Source organism: Bactrocera oleae, chromosome 6 (genome assembly GCF_042242935.1).
Source record: "Bactrocera oleae isolate idBacOlea1 chromosome 6, idBacOlea1, whole genome shotgun sequence".
NCBI lineage: Eukaryota > Metazoa > Arthropoda > Insecta > Diptera > Tephritidae > Bactrocera > Bactrocera oleae.
The window spans coordinates 58,116,896-58,135,212 of record NC_091540.1 but is presented as its reverse complement, the minus strand read 5'-3'; the positions used below and the strand labels follow the sequence as shown (position 1 = coordinate 58,135,212).

At 31.3% G+C, this 18,317-nt stretch overlaps 5 protein-coding genes across 7 annotated transcripts; 2 read left to right on the top strand and 3 right to left on the bottom strand.

Moving 5' to 3' along the window:
- The first annotated feature begins 56 nt into the window (after positions 1–56).
- On the top strand, positions 57–1,379 carry LOC106617337 (adenosine 5'-monophosphoramidase HINT3). Of its 2 annotated transcripts, XM_036359636.2 has the most exons (5): positions 57–191; positions 271–587; positions 873–1,066; positions 1,118–1,173; positions 1,219–1,379. In XM_036359636.2, exons 2-4 carry the CDS (start codon positions 296–298, stop codon positions 1,154–1,156), a joined length of 525 nt encoding a protein of 174 aa, XP_036215529.1. In that variant the 5' UTR covers positions 57–191; positions 271–295; the 3' UTR covers positions 1,157–1,173; positions 1,219–1,379. The 2 variants fall into 2 exon arrangements, with proteins under 2 accessions (XP_036215529.1, XP_014089925.1); XM_014234450.3 differs by having other exon boundaries at positions 1,118–1,379.
- A 64-nt stretch (positions 1,380–1,443) lies between these two features.
- Positions 1,444–3,154, top strand: LOC106617341 (uncharacterized). Its single transcript, XM_014234454.3, has 3 exons — positions 1,444–1,677; positions 1,756–1,893; positions 1,972–3,154. Exons 1-3 carry the CDS (start codon positions 1,444–1,446, stop codon positions 2,152–2,154), a joined length of 555 nt encoding a protein of 184 aa, XP_014089929.3. The 3' UTR covers positions 2,155–3,154.
- On the bottom strand, positions 2,601–9,149 carry Vdup1 (arrestin family protein Vdup1). The gene is made up of 4 exons (XM_014234451.3): positions 8,875–9,149; positions 4,513–5,075; positions 4,266–4,448; positions 2,601–4,189 (listed from the first exon to the last, which is right to left on the bottom strand). Exons 2-4 carry the CDS (start codon positions 4,966–4,968, stop codon positions 3,806–3,808), a joined length of 1,023 nt encoding a protein of 340 aa, XP_014089926.1. The 5' UTR covers positions 4,969–5,075; positions 8,875–9,149; the 3' UTR covers positions 2,601–3,805.
- A 1,215-nt stretch (positions 9,150–10,364) lies between these two features.
- On the bottom strand, positions 10,365–13,603 carry Scsalpha1 (Succinyl-coenzyme A synthetase alpha subunit 1). The gene is made up of 5 exons (XM_014234440.3): positions 13,446–13,603; positions 12,778–12,995; positions 12,475–12,705; positions 11,447–11,731; positions 10,365–11,387 (listed from the first exon to the last, which is right to left on the bottom strand). Exons 1-5 carry the CDS (start codon positions 13,480–13,482, stop codon positions 11,172–11,174), a joined length of 987 nt encoding a protein of 328 aa, XP_014089915.1. The 5' UTR covers positions 13,483–13,603; the 3' UTR covers positions 10,365–11,171.
- A 627-nt stretch (positions 13,604–14,230) lies between these two features.
- Positions 14,231–17,634, bottom strand: PIG-B (phosphatidylinositol glycan anchor biosynthesis class B). 2 transcript variants are annotated; one of them, XM_014234442.3, is made up of 8 exons: positions 17,485–17,634; positions 16,726–16,860; positions 16,551–16,668; positions 16,133–16,482; positions 15,938–16,066; positions 15,619–15,873; positions 15,358–15,555; positions 14,231–15,287 (listed from the first exon to the last, which is right to left on the bottom strand). In XM_014234442.3, exons 2-8 carry the CDS (start codon positions 16,851–16,853, stop codon positions 14,777–14,779), a joined length of 1,689 nt encoding a protein of 562 aa, XP_014089917.2. In that variant the 5' UTR covers positions 16,854–16,860; positions 17,485–17,634; the 3' UTR covers positions 14,231–14,776. The 2 variants fall into 2 exon arrangements, with proteins under 2 accessions (XP_014089917.2, XP_014089918.2); XM_014234443.3 differs by having other exon boundaries at positions 17,361–17,496.
- Between the last annotated feature and the right edge of the window lie 683 nt (positions 17,635–18,317).

Below are 18,317 nucleotides of genomic sequence, written 5' to 3'. Positions count from 1 at the left end.
CAAAACTAACTTGCCACTTACCAACAAATATCTAACGTGTATACGTTTGCAATTTTAGCTCTAGCTATTTATTATATGTACGTATGTATGTAAATACAATTTTTGCATAATTAATTTTGTTAGTATGAGCAACATTACTTTGAATTGTTAAAAATTGATCCTTTCTTAGCAGAAAAAAATTCAAGCAGCTGGTAAGTAGGCAAAATATTCGAAGCTAAATTTATCGTCTTGCGCACTGCGTGTATTTGTTATCATTTGTTATCATTTTAGAAATTGTTTAGACAATATTCCACCGATGTTGCCTCAAAAACAGCTGAATGCCAAAAAGTACATAATTTTGCTGGGTCTCTGTGTGTTGGCATTTTTACCATTTCTACGATTAATCCGAATTGGTTCGTCGAATATGGGGCACTGTATATTTTGTGAGATTTCTGCAGGAAAACAACCCAATACTGTGATCGAATATGAAAATGAGGATTTTGTTATATTTAAAGACATAAAGCCATCATCAACTTACCATTACTTGGCTGTTCCAAAGCGGCATGTAGAGAGTTTGAAGGCATTGACAAAGAATGATATAGGATTAGGTAAGATGAAACTTGCCTGAAGTACTTACAGTGAAATTTCGTTCATCCTCTAAAAATTTAAACATTTTGCATGTAAAAACTTTCCGAATTTTCCATCAGATTGTACCATAAAGGCACAAGAAGACTACACCAATAATGTGAATTTATTAAACATTTCAATGTGGTCAAAATATTATAGTAAAAGTTTAATATAAATTTTTTTTTATTATAATTTTTCAACGCACCAACCTTTATAAAAACGTAACTTTCTGAACAACGTTATTGTATAATAGTTTTTGCTTTTAGTGGACAGCATGGAACAAGGTCTAAAGTCCTTTTTTGAAAAGAATAATATCAGTACAACAGATGCTTTATTTGGTTTTCATCTGCCGCCTTTCATTACCGTAAAACACCTGCATATGCATGGAATAGCTCCACGGTCCACGATGTCGTTTGTGCATAGGATGATGTTTAAAACGGGATCCGCGTGGTTTAAAACGGTAAAATTTGAATGTGTAATTTAAAAAAAATAATAATTTTCTTTATTTTAGGTTGAAGACGCGCGACAATATTTACAAGAAAAGGCATAAAAGCTTGCTATATATATGTATATAAATTATAATATATATATATAATACATAATATTTTTTAGAAACCAGAAATAGATTTAAAATCAAAATATACTGCAAGTCAAAGAAGAATTTAATTGAATCCAAAGGTATAGGTTTGAGGTTTAATTTGACAGTTATTGCAAGAAATATATTAATTGAAATAATTATTATAATTATAAATAAAAAATAATTTTTAAAGCTATGACATCTATTTTTTTTATATACATCCATGTTATATATTTGAAAGATGATTCAACCCTTATTAAATGACAGGCGCCGAATATTCACTAGTTTATTTGTATGTCCATATTTTTATACGCTCAGTAAACGTATGTAGAATGAAGTTGACACGGATATTGGTAAATTTTATAATAACTATAGTGAATTTAAGTGTGTCTACATCGGGTCTCTATGAAGAAAAAGGTGCTGGTGGTCAGACGTTGCCAAAGGCAGCAACATTTCACTTTCCTGAATATGCTTACAAGGAGACTAGCAAAAATGTGTGATTATTGATTTTACTAATTTGATTTCTTGTGTAAAATATCAAATTGTTTTAAATAAATATATAATATGTATAGGAAATTCTATATCACGAATTCGAGACAGCATGTGAACGCAACACTTTGTGTGAAAATTTGGAAGCTGTTATGAAGAAATCATGTGTGCGGCGTTGTATTTCGTATACCTGCTACCAGGACATTTACGGATTTGATGAGGTACATATATATTTATTGAAAATGTTCTTGATAACCGTTTACTAAAAACTTTTATACGTCTAAATCATTGTTTTTAAGGTTGAGGAGGGCGAGATTGACGTTCGTCTGAATTCTTTTAAGGGTTGTGTAATTCAGCGCACAGGGAAGAACCATCGCCGTTATCCGAGCACGCAAGGAATATTATTTAACCGCTTCGATTTAGGAGAATTTATCTTCAATATGAAATGGAAATTAACGAATTTTCTTAAAAACGTGCTTTAGCAAATTTTTACATTAAATCTAGTCTTTTATAACAAAGAATAAAAAAAACACAAATTATCAACTCTCATGAAAGAAAAGCATTATTGCAATTGTGAACACTTATAACTGCTGTTTTAAATCAGAATCAGACATTTTCAGCTGTGGAAAGCTCTCTATACCGTTAAGCACGCGATTTGAAAACATAGAACGATCTTCACTTAGACCAGAGTTACCAATGTGAATTATCTTAACGATTCGAACTTAATATTATAATCAGCTGGTCCCTTATTTTCCTTTTGCAAGCAACGAATGTACGGTTAATTTGACATTAAAACGGATATTTCAAATACATTTGTTATTGTAGATGGAGGCGAGATCGCAAATTTAACACTTTATGTTTGCCATGAACGTTGTAACGCCCAGAAGAAAACGTCGGAACACCAAAAAAAATATATACCAAAACAATATAAAATGCATGTATTCAATTTTATTGGGATAACTCAGAAACTTACGAACAAATTTTTATAATCCCCAAAAGCTAACTTCGACTTAAAAATTGCTGGCTCGAAATTGATTATAGACCCATAGTTTCTTATCAGAGTTTTTCAGAATGATCCGTAGAACATTTTCCGCACTCTAATGTATGTATATATACGACATAGTCCTTCAGTTTTTGAGTGATCGACACACGTCCTTTTCTCCCATTGAAGCTACTCATTTGTCGGAATCGCCGATATCGGATCACTATACTATGTAGCTGCCATACAAACTGAATGATCCTATAAAGTGCTTGTATGGAAAACCTGTTTATTTACGAAGATATCTTCTCGAATTTGGCATGGATTATTGGTCAAGGCAATGGTACAATCTTCATACAAATTATTTAGCAGTGCACATGTGAAGGGTATTATAGTTTCGGTGCAGCCGAAATTAAAGTTTTGTTTGGACATACTAAGTGGAAAAAGACTACCAAAATGTCTGTTGTAAGTGAACATTTATTGCTTCGCCTTAAATTAGTTAAATTAAAATAAAAACATGTTTAAATTAGTTAAATTAAAATAAAAACATGTTTTTGTCTTACATTATTGTATACTAAGTTAAATACGATGCAAATAAGTAAAATTAATATGTTTACTCACTAAATACATATGTTCGAGTATATGTGTAGTATCTAAATTATTATGGCTGTCAACAAAATCGTCGAGACTCGTATTCAAAATAAGCTCATTTAAATGATTAAGTGGATTTAGGCAAAATCTCACTGAGTGGATTTTTAAATGTGTTTTTTTATTATTAAACCTCGGTGTGAAGGTCAGAATTTAGAAAATATAATAAGGAAAGCTAGGCTTTAAAGTACGTTCGAAAAAATTTAATCGAAATATAAAATAGAAATATGTTAAATTTTTAAAATTTTATGGTAAGTTTTTTTTTATATACATTTGTTTACGCAAATAATATAATAATTTTATTTAGGCACATAACAAGTTGGGGTAAATATTAAACCACTTAGTATTATTGTAGGTAAGTTATAAACAAATAGGGTGTAAGTACATACACATAAAAAACGAATTTTACTTCGCTAATTTTTTATATGATTTTCTTTTAATGTAATCACTGCTCGCTTGTTTCTTAAGAATACATATTTATGTCTGTATGTATGTATCTTTTACACTCAATTGGGTTCGGGTTTCTCATGCAGCCACGGACGAAAAATGGGTAATGTCGACGGGTAATGTGTGTCCGGTTTTAGCACTGAATCTGGCCAAGTATTCGAGACATCATTGCCGTTATTGCGAAAAGGGTATGTAGCTAACACTATGGGCAATTGCAATTTGATTTCCTTCTCCAAAGATTTCGGTTCGATTACGAAAAACACATCGTAGGAGATTTTTATCAAATGGCAGCCATGCAAATTTGTCGGCGGCAACGGTGGTACATACAGGCTATCGTTTTGCCACTCATCCTTACCGCCAGGACGAATTTTCCCACGCGCCAAAGCGGCCAGCGCCCGTTTCTCTGTTTGCACCACTTTCCCGCGTGCCAAATATTCAATGGTCTGTGTGGAATAAGTAAAAATATTTCATATATATATTTTTTTTATAATGACTAAAATTAGTTTAGTTAAATCAAACCTCGGTTAGGGAGGCCTTTGTCCGCTTAATCGTTACATTACTGTGATTCGAAATATATGCCGTAATCAATATGCTCTCCCCCGGCACATAGCCGCCGCGATCGAGTGCAACTCGCGCAACAACTTTGCCGCCGCCCACACAGGCCACACCAAGTTTGTGCTCGATCTCACAAGTAAATGGTTGCTGGAATGACAATATATAATACTAGTATATTAAATAAATAAATTAATGCAGTTGCATGACATACCGAGAGAATCGGTCGCTCCAAATTTAGATCGATCGGGTTCATCACAATGAATACTTGATGATTTTTGTGTATCAGTCCGTTCGGTTCACGCAATGCCGCCTTGCAATAGTACTGTATCCAACCATAACGTCCTAAAAACGTGGACGGCAAACCCACTGGCAGACCCAATTTAAATGGAAAACTGTGTATACCAGGCGAGAGTACTGACGGTCCTTGATCCACATCACCCAATAATCGCATACGAAAATCAATATAGTTCTCTTTGTCATAAGTACGTTCCTGTCGTGCTGTACCTGCGCGGACTACACCTTCACCGACAACGTGAAAGTGCAGACCCAACGCGGGTGTGTCATCTTGTAGTTCGATAAGTACGCGGCCAGATAGAAATTGGCCGGGGAAATACAAGAGTGATGTATTGTCAAAGATTATGAGGAATTTCAATAGTTTACGGGGCATTTTGTGGAAATTACTGCTGCATTACTTTCTACTTCAAAAGCCGTTATGTTGATCGGTTTCTAATACGGTATCGTTATGAGTAGTTGTTATACTATATTACAGTTTTACTGCAAAGAAAAATATAAACGAATTTACATTATAAGTATAATACTGATATAGACACGCCAATCACTTTGCATTACCGATATTTAAAAACAAAAACAATTCTAAGCCAAAATAAAAGAGATTCTATTGAGCCTTACTAAGAACAAGTAGTTCAGAGAGAGATCTGTACTATCTGATCAAATTTGATCCGGACTGATCCGAATCGAAAAAAAATCCTTGATTGGTACAACCTTATTTTATAATCGTGTGAACACCCATATGCCTATTGGGGTGTGTTGGAAGATGTTTGTTTACGACGCAAAAGATTTGTCTGGCGATTTGTACCATGGAGAAACTTGAACAACGAGTTTGCTTGAAATTTTGTGTGTTCCAATGCAATCAAGGCTACTGAGTCTTCTTTATAATGGACACAAGTATTTGAGTTACACAAAGTATTCAGTGAAGTTCATGAAGACAACGAAAACTTCACTCATGCGAGTCGTCCATCTATCTTTGTTAATGATGATAACATCGAAAAAGTTAAGGAAATAGTGCTTGAAAATTTGATCAGATGATATTCTCGATATTTATATACCAGTCAATGCTTTCTGTAAGAAACATTTAATATCTTGTTATCATTTAGAGTCTACTGGTGTCCATAGTGTAATTGAAATGCCGGTTCTAATGCGGCACACTTGAGGCTTGGTGCCCGTGATTCCGTAGAACAATTAAATATTTAACTTAGTCACTACTTTCGGAACTCTTTTGTTTTAGGAATAAATTATGAAAATTAGAGAAATCCATTAACGAGTTCTACCACATAACGGTAAAAGAATCATTTTCAATTTTCGCCTCACATCGAATATTTACGATAGTAGGAAGAATTTATTTCTAGTTCCTGCCAAGCTTCGAACCTTCCTTACTTGTTATAGAAACATACATATATGCAAAACGATAAATAGATTGTGCGAAATTAAATACAGCAGTTATAATAGCTGGTGTGTTTGTTTACACGTGCGTAACATTGTTGTAGTCCAGGTATTATGATGCCGTAAAACTTGTTAATTGCCGTTTTCACTTTTATTTTACAACTATATGCACATACATTCTTATGTAAATTGGCTTATTCATAGTCAAATGACATCAAATAGTGCTATATACCTTTGCACGCATAATTACGAGCAATTATATATATTCTTCTAATTATCAGACCAATTTTGTACATTTCATATATACATATATGTAGGTACATCTGTACTAATATAAGTGTATTTGTTGTACATACTAATGTATTGGCGAAAAACTGTTTAAGTTAAAATCATTAAAATTAGATTTTCTTTTTGGGTATTTTAGAATGGATTGTATTTTGTTGAAATTGTAAGATAAATTTTTGCAAATCTGAGTGATAATTTTAAAAATTTAACCAAATCTGATATAATTTTAATTTTTTTTCGTCATAAAAATTGAACTTCGAAAATGGATATTTTAGGTCTAGTACAAAAAAAAGGGAAACGAAGCTTAGTTGGGAGGTTTTACTGGTTTCTGGATTTTACGAATAAATTTGCTAGTAAAAGAAGCTTGTGAAAATTTACTTTCCCAGTTTTTAGCCAATAGTGACGATGTTTTTTATGAGGAGGACATTATGAATTGACCTTTAAAATAGCAACAAGTAATCGAATAAAATATTTTATCTATATATTAAATTTAAGGGCATATTAGATACGTACACTTTAATAAAAAAATTATACAATGATTTTTCTCTGTTCATCATTTATAGAATTATTAGTCGGCGATAACTATCAGCAAAAGACTTTCTCATATATTTATACATTCTCAGCCGATTTTTAAAGCTTCTACTACACTGACAATTGAACTTTCTTGATCCCTACCGACAACTTTATTATTTAGAATAGAACCCGGTATTCATTTACAATCACGTACACTCCCTTATTTTTATATTGCAGCAACAGGCTTATAATATTTTAAATATTTTTTCGTTTAACTGGTTTTGTAGCACCTTATCGAGAATATATAGTATTTTAAATATCGATTGATGGAAAATCTTCTACACGTTATATGGCAACAAAGTAGGTTGAAGCTAAGAACTCAATCGAATAAATGCCAACCTGCAAAAAAGTCTTATTTAAAAATCATATGTATATAATTTGGTAAATACCACATTTCGAAATGTGCGATCTAGAGTAAGTGTGAATCCACTAGCTAACTGAAGAAGGGTGTATTAACTTACCGCGAAGTTCTTAACACCCAAAAGAAAACTACAGAGACCCAATAAAGTATATATATACATACATATGTATATATATGATCGACGTGACGAGCTGAATCGATTAAGCCCTGTCCATCTATCTGCCTGTCTGTATATATGTGAACTAGCACTTAGTTTTTGAGCTAGCGATCTGAAATTTTGCACACGTTCTTTTCTCCCCAAGAAGCTGATATGTAGATACCATACAAACTGCCTATCAAAATAAAGTTCTTTTGTATTTTTGAAATTTCGCTGCAACTGAATTTAACGTTTTTTCTTGCTTTTATATTTTAGTTTTTGCGATCTTGCTCAACATTTAAATTTTTTAACCATTCTTACTGTTTTTTTACTTTGCATTAATCAATAGTTCAGTCACATCATAAATATTCTACAAAAGTTGTTTTAATATTTCTAAATTGAAAGAATATGGTTTTTATTTCGTTTGATATGAATTACAACATCTATGATAGAGAATATTTAACTGAAATTAATAAATATCTAAATATTTATGTATATATTTTAACTCTTAATAACAAATAAACTACAGGTATTAGGTTTTTATATTATAATTTCAAAAACTATAATTTTTAAAACTTATTATTTGATACTAAAAACTGCATATTTTGAACGAATAATTTTCCATGTGCATATAGCACACAGATAATTAATTGTTTTTCGTTTAAATAATTAACTAAATGCGAAAACATGTATTATTCAGCAAACTATCAGTTTATTGCCGAACCCATCTCTACTGTCTTTTTATGACCTTACAGCTGTTTCGCTTTTATAATACCCATAATACTCATACCAAATAAAAAGAACAATAGTAAATATGTGTACGATGCGTACATACATATGTACATATAAAAATAGCTGAACACCTTTTTTGCACGTCACATACCAAACGCTCACGTAATTTATACGCGAAGATCAAATAGACATACATGCACACACATATACATATATATATAATATACATATATATACATGCTATAAGTATGTATGATTTTCCGATCGTAGTCGGTACTAACGATTGCTTCTGCGCCGGCGTAGAGTTTACTTATATCACTGCTTACAAACACAATTTTTTGTGATGCCTATTCAAAGAAATACTTGATTTAAATAAGCAAGACAGAATAATTTCATTTTTTATACAAAAAGTTTTCGTTAATATGTATGCATGTATAAAATATGCCTAATAAGTGAACATATGCACCTCTGTATATACATGCATACATATGTATATATTTAAATATAATTTTTTGTATATCTGCACCGAAGTGCTATAAAAGCATATTAATATATGCATGCATGTACATACATATATAACTATGTATATTTGCATTTTTTAAGAGCATTTTGATACATGAAATAACACCAACACAAGTACTTATTTGGTAGAATTATAAATCTGCTAGTATTTGATTTCTGATGTGGTGGGTGCAATTCACTTAAACTCACGATCACATCACTACTGACTTCACATACTACATACATATTTATGTAGATAAGTATTTGTATTATATTATACGTCACTTTAACAACTTATCATTTACCTATTCGTCGTGAATATATATCGGCTACAAATTTTTATAGTTATTTTATATAGGTATATATTCTTTGCATTTTTAGCTCTACTTCGTTAATTAAATTTGTTTTTTTTATTGTAAGTATTATATCACATTTAAAACTTTATTATTATTTTTAATATTTTAACTTAATTATATATTGCAAACAAGTCGAGCGAGCGTCTTTCCACATCCGTCAGTCATTTCAGAGTATAACAGCGTCCAAGATCGATCGTAACACAACTAACCAAGCACTAATCGGCTAACTTGGTTAAGGTGTTGCGCACAGCCATAGGTATATATGGGTAAGTGTGTGTGTGTGTGTACTAGCACTCGTACTCAACTGTGTCTCTTACTTTGGGCCAAGCTCAAAACACGTTTATATCAACTCATTTGGCCTATTGAGCGCTGAGAGGCCAACTGATATTCAAATCGAGCAATTTAAAGCATCATATAATCATACCTATAACCATCTACTTGTATGTGCGTTTGTGTATGTGCATATTGTTGATCGAATGTGGTGTACTGTGATTTAATTCAAGCAGAAACGTGATTAGAGCGCTTCTTAAAGCTTTGCATGTCCTAAGATATACATTTGTAGATAATGGTGCTCCTAATTAAGGTACATCTCTTTTATAAATATATTGTATGGATAGCTTGTTCTTTGTACAAGACACAGTTATTGATAAAAAAGCTTCAGAACGTTTAAGCTGCGTTGAAACCTAATTTACATACACTGTTTAAAGCTTTAAAGCTTATGTAAAGCTATTATTTGTATTATATATACAATTTGTATACCTTGTAAAGGGTATATTGGTGATTGCTTCGAAGCTTGTAATATCCAGCAGGAAACGTCGGAAACTATTAAGTATATATCAAAATAATCAGCGGGATGAGCTGAGTCGATTTAGCTATGTCCGTCTGTTCGTCTTTACATATACATATAAGCGAACTAGTTCTTCACATTTTGAGATACATCGCACACATCTTTTTCTCCCCAAGAAGCTGGTCATTTTCATACAAACAATTTTATTTGACCAATTTTCTTCACGAATTTTGGCATAACTTATTGTTCAAGGCAAGGCTATAATCTTCGAACAAATTGTTAAGATCGGATCACAATCACATATAGCTGCCATACAAACTGACCGATCAAAATCAAGTCATTGTATGGAAAACATTATATAATATTTGACGAGATATTTTCACGAAATTTTGGCATAGATTGTTGTCCAAGGCAACGGAACAACCTCCAATTTATTGTTTAGATCGAACCACTATGGCATATAGGATCTGTAATATGGTTTGTTGCCTAAGTCTTTTGTTACCACATTTTTCACTCTTGGATATAAGTTATGCCTTCTTTTTATTTTTTCTTATTCGCTTCATGTTCACTTACTATGTTATTTTTGACTCACCCTGTGCGCTGTTTAATTTTACATAGCAAAAATATTAAGAAAATAAAAAAATTAAACAACTTTTTTTTTGTATTTCTGATTCTTTATTAAAGTACATACATACATATGCACATTTATAACATTATTCACTTTAGTTTGTAGATAGTTAAATAGCACACTAATTTTTCTTATTTGCGCTTGTTTTCATCAGTTTTCAATTAAACATATTCAGCTTAATAAAAACTTGTTTTTTTTTTGTTTTGCTGGCAAATAGGATGCTGTGTCTTGTTATTATTATTATTATATAAAATTTAATTGCATGCAGCTCACGTTTGAAATAAAAGTATTGAACTAGGCAAAAATTGTTTGCACGATCGCTTAAGTAATGTAAGTGTAAAGTGCTGTGTATATTCTTAACTCAGTGCATATTTAGTGTAGTTACTTGTTCATGCAAAACATTAAGAGAGTGCAGAGAAATAATGCTTACATTTTATATTATAAATATATTGGCTGGAGCCCGAGTATATTAATTTTTTGGTGGTAATATTTACTATTTTATGAATTTAGTTTGACTATTTATTATTGTGGCAACTGTGTTTAAGATCTCTTTGTTCATAATTTTCGCATTTTATTTTCGGCAGTTAGGTATGGAAATGTTCACTGTACGTTTTTGATTTTTTTTTACTTTTCTTTTATTTGCTTTAGTAATCGTATAATTTATATTTTATATTTTTTCAATCATCTTTCATTTATCACCAAACAAGCTGTCATATTCCACATTTAACTTTTTACTTAGTTGATCGCTTTAATATGTGCCTTCCCCTTAATGTACATTTCGGTTGTTGAACGGTTGAGTTATGCTGCTGCCTCCTAGCTTTTCATTAAATTCTAGGCTAACTCCAGACGTTTCATCTCTTTGTACAATTCCTTGCCCATTTGTGCAGGGCTCCTGGTTACAATAACACCAGCTTGTTCGAGAGCTTTAATTTTATCACCAGCACCTCCCTTACCACCAGAGATAATGGCACCAGCATGACCCATACGGCGACCGGGGGGAGCGGATAGACCGGCAATAAATGATACGACCGGTTTCGCTTTAATGCCCTAAAAAAAAAATACTTTATTAGCAAAATGTTTCCGTAAAATATATATTCAAATCTCACCGTGTTATATTGTGTCAGGTATTCGGCAGCGTTTTCCTCAGCCACACCACCAATTTCACCGATTAGAATAATACCTTTAGTGTCTGGATCCTTCAAGAATATTTCCAAACAATCGATGAAGTCGGTACCGTTAAACGGATCACCACCGATACCAACACACAATGTTTGTCCAAGGCCAACTTCAGTAGTCTGATTCACGGCTTCATATGTGAGTGTACCTGAACGGGATACAACACCGATTTTACCACGCTTGTGGATATGACCAGGCATGATGCCAATCTTGCACTATAACAAAATTAAAACGTTATAATAGAAATTAGCATTTTGTTTCAAAAGCCGGTTTATTTTTATTAATTAAAAAAAATTACTAAATAAATAAAAAAAATTACTAAATAAATGAAAAAAATTACTTTTATTAATAATAAATAAAAAAAACTTACTTTTATTATTAAAAAAAAAAATAATTACTTTTATTATTAAAAAAAAAAATAATTACTTTTATTATTAAAAAAAAAAAATTACTTTAATTATTAAAAAAAGAAAAAAAATTACTTTTATTATTAAAAAATAAATAATATAATTACTTTTATTATTAAAAACAAAAAATTTAATTACTTTTATTATTAAAAAATAAAAATAAATTACTTTATATTAAAAATAAAAACAGTTATTTTAATTAAAAAAATGTATTTTTATAAATAAAATTCAGTTCAATAGCTGCATGTAGGTTAATTAGAGCGCTCCTACTGATCTTTTGATTCATTATGTAAGCCTACAAAATAAATTTCATTGTACATACACCTATGTATATGGTATGTAGAATAAAGTTTAATCTGAGCGCACTTTGAACCTTTGCTTTAACCTATATGTATATTAAACGATTAGCCTTATCGAAGAAAATTATGAAATATTAGGTAACTGCATAATTAATTATATTATTATATGTGCATACATACATACTCGTACATGTATATACACTCAATAGTATAATTTATTTTCCAATAACCTTAATTATATCGTAGACTTACTCTTTCAGGTGCAATGATACCGGGGCAATTGGGACCAACTAGACGTGATTTGTTTTGCCTCAATAGAGCGTGTTTTACGCGTACCATATCATGCTGAGGCACTCCTTCGGTGATACAAACAATCAATGGAATTTCGGCTTCCAGAGCTTCCAAAATAGCAGCCGCTGCACCAGGTGGTGGCACATAGATAACAGTTGCGTGAGGATCGGTTGCCTTTTTCGCTTCAGCTACCTATAATAATAAATATATTTTTAACATCATAGTCATTAGTCGTGAACTATTTAACATAATCCTATTAATTACCGAAGCAAATACTGGCAGACCAAGATGTGTAGTGCCGCCTTTCTTGGGAGAGATTCCACCAACGATTTTGGTGCCATACTCTAAAGCTTGTTGGCTGTGGAAAGTACCTTGTTTACCGGTAAAGCCTTGGCATATAACACGTGAATCAGCTGTTAATTGCAAGTTGCCACGCGTCTTGGCATATTCTGACCCAAAACGTACACCAACGGAGATACTATCTATTTAAAATTAATAAATTAAATAAATATTTCTTTATATATATGTGTAATAGCAAGTTATGAAATAAAAGTATTCAAAATAGTATGCCAACAGATGTTATAGCACAAATATATATGTAACATATAAACTCATGTGTATTAATGTACGTATGTACACATAACTTTAATGCAGGGCCGAATGATTGAAAAATTAACTTTTCCTTTCTTTTACATATGGTCAATGCCACTTCACTGTCACATGTAAACATATTTTTCATTCGAGTAATAGAAGCACAATATAGCCTACTATGATTCGTTATTTACTATAATAACTTTATTTCTTTTTTTAACAGTGATTTTGAATATTATCAAACCATATTTTTACGTCCAAGTATATGTGGTGCACACAATTTGCTACTAGTTATATAATTTTCACTGTGGCATTACCTTTTTTAAAAGTAATTTTCTTACCTCGAAGCTTTAGTAGTGATCTAGCTGTAGCCGCCATTCCTAATTCGAATCTTTTAAAAAGATGTTGACCTATTCAAAAGTGTAGAAAAGTAAAAATTAATCAGATTGAGCAAATTAATTTTTCTTTCGTTCGTTCGTGTGTGATATCAGTGCCGACTTACAGCAGTAAAGTAAAATGCAGCCAGGGATGTTATTTTTCAGTAATACAAGATTTAAGGGAACTTTTATTCCCTCGAATGGAATAAAACCGTGATAAATCACTAAGTGCGTATGATAAACAATGTAATTTCATAAACGTGGGTTTATAGAAAACTAATTTAATTTATTTTAATTATGTGTATAATTCAAACCAATAAACATTTAAAATATACTTTGTTTTCAAATTTCAGTTGAAAAGTGATAGTGCTACACTATTGAAATAACAGATGCCATATGCTATAAAAACAGGGAAAAATAATCATAAAATGACAGTTTGTCAGTTTTAAAGATACGATCACCTGATCGAAGTGTCATAAAAACAAATTTTAACAGGCAAGTTAAAAATGGGGTAACCAAATATCTCTTTTGAAATAAAAGATATTCGTTAATCTCTGATTTCCGACCAAAAGTTACAGAATGAAAGTGTAGATCACCCATATCTATACGTGTTGTACTAAGTTACCTAAATAACGATTTCAATCGTTATTGTGATCGATCAACACTTTTTTCTGAAAACGTCAAATATTAAAGCATCACAATCGAAAGCAAAATGTTATAAATAAATTTACACAATTAATAAATAAATATTTCTTTATAATGTAAAACTTTATTTTAAAATGTTATAATTCCTAGAATCTCTATCTGATTGTAAAATTGTCATAACTTAGTTTCGCAGTTTTATGAATATATAATTCCTACATTAATCTATTTTTTTTTTAAATATAAAAGACTTGTGACAGTTCTGGACATGCAAAAATGTACATACATTTATACACCGGTGGTTTAAACTTATTATTTATTGTATAGACGTACTCATGTACACTTCATTGACAAGATTTGTAAACATTTATAGCATCTGCATGTTTTTTGTTTTGAAGTTGATAGTTAATATATTCAAAGAAATAAACACAAAATAAAACTTACAAATATATATACGTGTGTATATAAACACTAGAGCAAACTTGCTTTTTGCACTACTTAACTGATATTTGATATTTAATATCATTTAATTTTCTATTGCATCGTTAGATATGCAAAAATTATGTTGGCACTAAGTGTACCGAACAAAGAAGCACCCACGATTCTGTACTTCCACGCTGCCCTTTTTAATTTGTTTTCATATTGTCAGCTATTTAATTAAACATATTGTGTTGCTGCTCAGATACTTCATCAGTGTTAACATTACGTATATCGTCTTTTACTTTAGATCCTTGCGGTATCTTGAACTCATCCCTATTGAAGGTGTTTTCTTCTCCTGCGAGAAGTCGTTGATATACCAATATATTCTTACCTATGCGATTGCGCACATTTTTAAGTAATGATTCAATGTTTACGTCTTCGTCTTTTAGTACTCTTGACCACTCATTTAGTATATGTTGTGGCTGAATATTCTCGTTCACCTCAGCGTTAAAGACCCGATGTAAAATTTTGTAGTTAATTAAAAATTCATTTATGACCGGTGCTAAAGGTTCAAAAAGTACAATATGTGAGGGCATAGCAGTACGCGGGTACGAAGGTATATGTGAGTGGAGCCAATGTACTGGTGATCTATAAAATTGGTCGGCCTCATCGACGTAATTGGGTGTATTTTGTAAATTAGGCTCACAAGTTAAAAACCGCATGGTAATGTTTTCATGTACGTGGCTAAAAATAATATTTACCAAGGATTGTAATAAAAATAAATATAAGGAAAAGTAAAAATTTTTGAACAAACCTATAATATGGTGTAGAATGGCAAGGCATTAAAAAGAGTATGCTGGCACGATGTTTGTTTTCATCTCTGTAATTACGGGCAATTTGCTGGACATGTGTCATAACATCTATGGGTCCTTTTTGGTGAACAGTACTTAAATACCACGCTGGGAACGCATTGCCTATGACTATAACCAATGCGACAAACCAAAGAATGCTTCTATAAAAATGAAGAATAAATAATTTAAGAAATGCGATATAAATGTTAAAAAATTAAATTTACCTGGAAGCATTATAACTCCAACGCGTTAATGTATCAGCAATTATGTAGAGACATAGAGGTAATAAGGACGCAACAAAACGGAACTCTTTATGCTCAACTGTACTTAATACAACTAACGACAGCAAAATGACAATAAGTAGTTGTTTACGCACAGGATAATTCCTCTTATAGCGTACGGTATCAATGACTCCGAATATAAATGGTATTGTATTGATGCCCAAAACAGTTGGTAAGCCAACAGTGAAGTACCAATACCTTAAGCAAATTAAAAAAATATTATATTTAAGTTAAAATATAGACAAAAGTATAATTTACTTACCATGGATGGGAACCATAAAAACTGCCGATATTGTGTAAAACGTTATATTTGAAGAATTCATATGGTGTAATAATAACCCTACCATGCCAGTAAGTATCTATAGCAACACACACTGCACCAACTAACAACCTTTTGAAAATTAAAGTGGATACAATTACATATGCATATTATGTTAAATATTTCGCCACCACTTACCCAATAACCAAGAAATGTTTGAAAATTAGATCACTTGCTGATAAACGACTTTTTCGCAAATGATAAATACATAATGGTATCCAGATAATGGCTGAAGTTGGTCTTAAGAAGCAACAAATTGCTGCAAACCATAAATATGTGGTATTTTCCCCACTCCAAGGAAAGTAACTCAATGCTATGGTGGTGAGTGATGTTTCTAGGGTATTTGATAAAGTTCGTGAACCAATATAGAACCAAAACCACGGTACAAGGACTAAGAACAACGCCCATTTCTTTTTACCAGACCACACAAAAAATCTATAGTCTGAATAAGCCGACAATGTGGCCTGCAGTATGCGCGGTAAAATTACCTATAAAATATAATATTATTGTAACGTTAGCATGATATCATGATATATTACAATAAATCCATACTTACCAATAACTGCACCGTATCTAAGTTAAGTAAGGCTAATAATTTGTAAACACCTGCTATCAATATGGGGTAAACATAGCTGCGTATACCTTGCACCCATTCCCACGTTAGATATCCATATCTGTTTAAAATTAGCATATATTGAGAAAATCTGGCATGTTACTTAAAATTAACTTACCCAAAAGTTAATTTATGGGCCACCTCCAAGCTCTGCCAATATTCATCCGGCACATAGGACGTTTGGACTATAAACACCGATGCAAGTCGTACTGCCAATATTAGCAGAAATACCAATAGCAAATTCATCTTATTCCTAATATTAAGTAATTTGTTATAAAATTGTATATCATTATATGAACAGTAATAAATATTTTGTAAATCAAACGAATTATTATATACTCTAGTTTACGTAAGAAATGCCAACATAATATTAAAAAATAATGAATCAAAAGCAACGCATAATAAAGTATTAAAATTATAAATGAAACCACAAAAGAATTTTAATTCAATAGAATATTGGGTAATTATACAACTCAAATTGGTCTTATATACACGCATAGAAAAAAAAACAAAAGCCAAAAAAATAAACATAAGAATTGCTTTAGATTCTTTGATTCTCTGTGGGAGGTTGCTCCACAAGAATTTTGGGCAAATCATATGCAAAAAAAAGTAAGTTGAGTAAAATTTGTTTAAATTATAATTCACACTTAATAAATTCTAAATTTTCATATTTAGATATCTTATTCCGCGCGACCACCAAACAACCATAACCTTAAAAAATTGATATACACGTCGACTGGTAGAAACTTTTACCTAGCTTATATTTATTTTCTTAAATGTAATAACGAAACAGGTTCTGATAGTTATTCACATATATTTATACATTTGGCACATTTAAGTCTTTTATAATTTAATGGAAATGGTCATAATGACCTACCCGAGTTTTCACACATTCAATAGCAAAAGAATCTTTATTTTGCTATGCTGATTCGCCGACCACAAAATGCCTAAAAATAACACAACAAAACCAGTCATGAACTCAGTACCAAAATAAAACCACTGGAAATGGTTGCTAAGTACGCCGTGATGTCATCAGTAAAAACGTTGACAGTAGCTTACACTGGCGTTAGTTAATCGTTCGCCTTTTATAACGTATCAAGATATCCTAATTTTGTTATTTTATTTATAAAATATATAACAAAAAATTATTAACGTTTATATACTGAGTTAGTGGCTCCATTTGATTATCTATTTGCATAAAATTTAACTCATGGATTATGTATTTGAGTTTAAATTAAAGGTTTGCAATTTCAATGTGGCATAAATCTGTAGTGTAAGCACGTTGTTATAGCAATGTTGCATTTAGCTTCACATATAGTAGGATTTCCTGTATAACTAAAAAATATATGTATATAAAATAGTTGGCAATTTAACATTACTGAAATTTACAAATCTGCAAATTGTAATTAGAGAATCTTCAGAAGCAGTTATATAGGCCGTCTTCATAATTAACACAAATGTTCTATCTTCATAACTTGGTCTATAACTGAAATTGTTAACAGCGGATGTCTTATTTTTTTAAAATTAAATTATATACTTCAATCGCCCAGCAAAACGAAAGAATTATATAACCGGAAGGTACATTCGTCCATTCATAAAACTTTCCTGACTCATGTGTTGCCGTACGAATCTGAGCATTAACAAAATGATATATAACCGTAATGAAAACAGAAACAGAATACAATGCATTTATAACAGAAACAGAATATA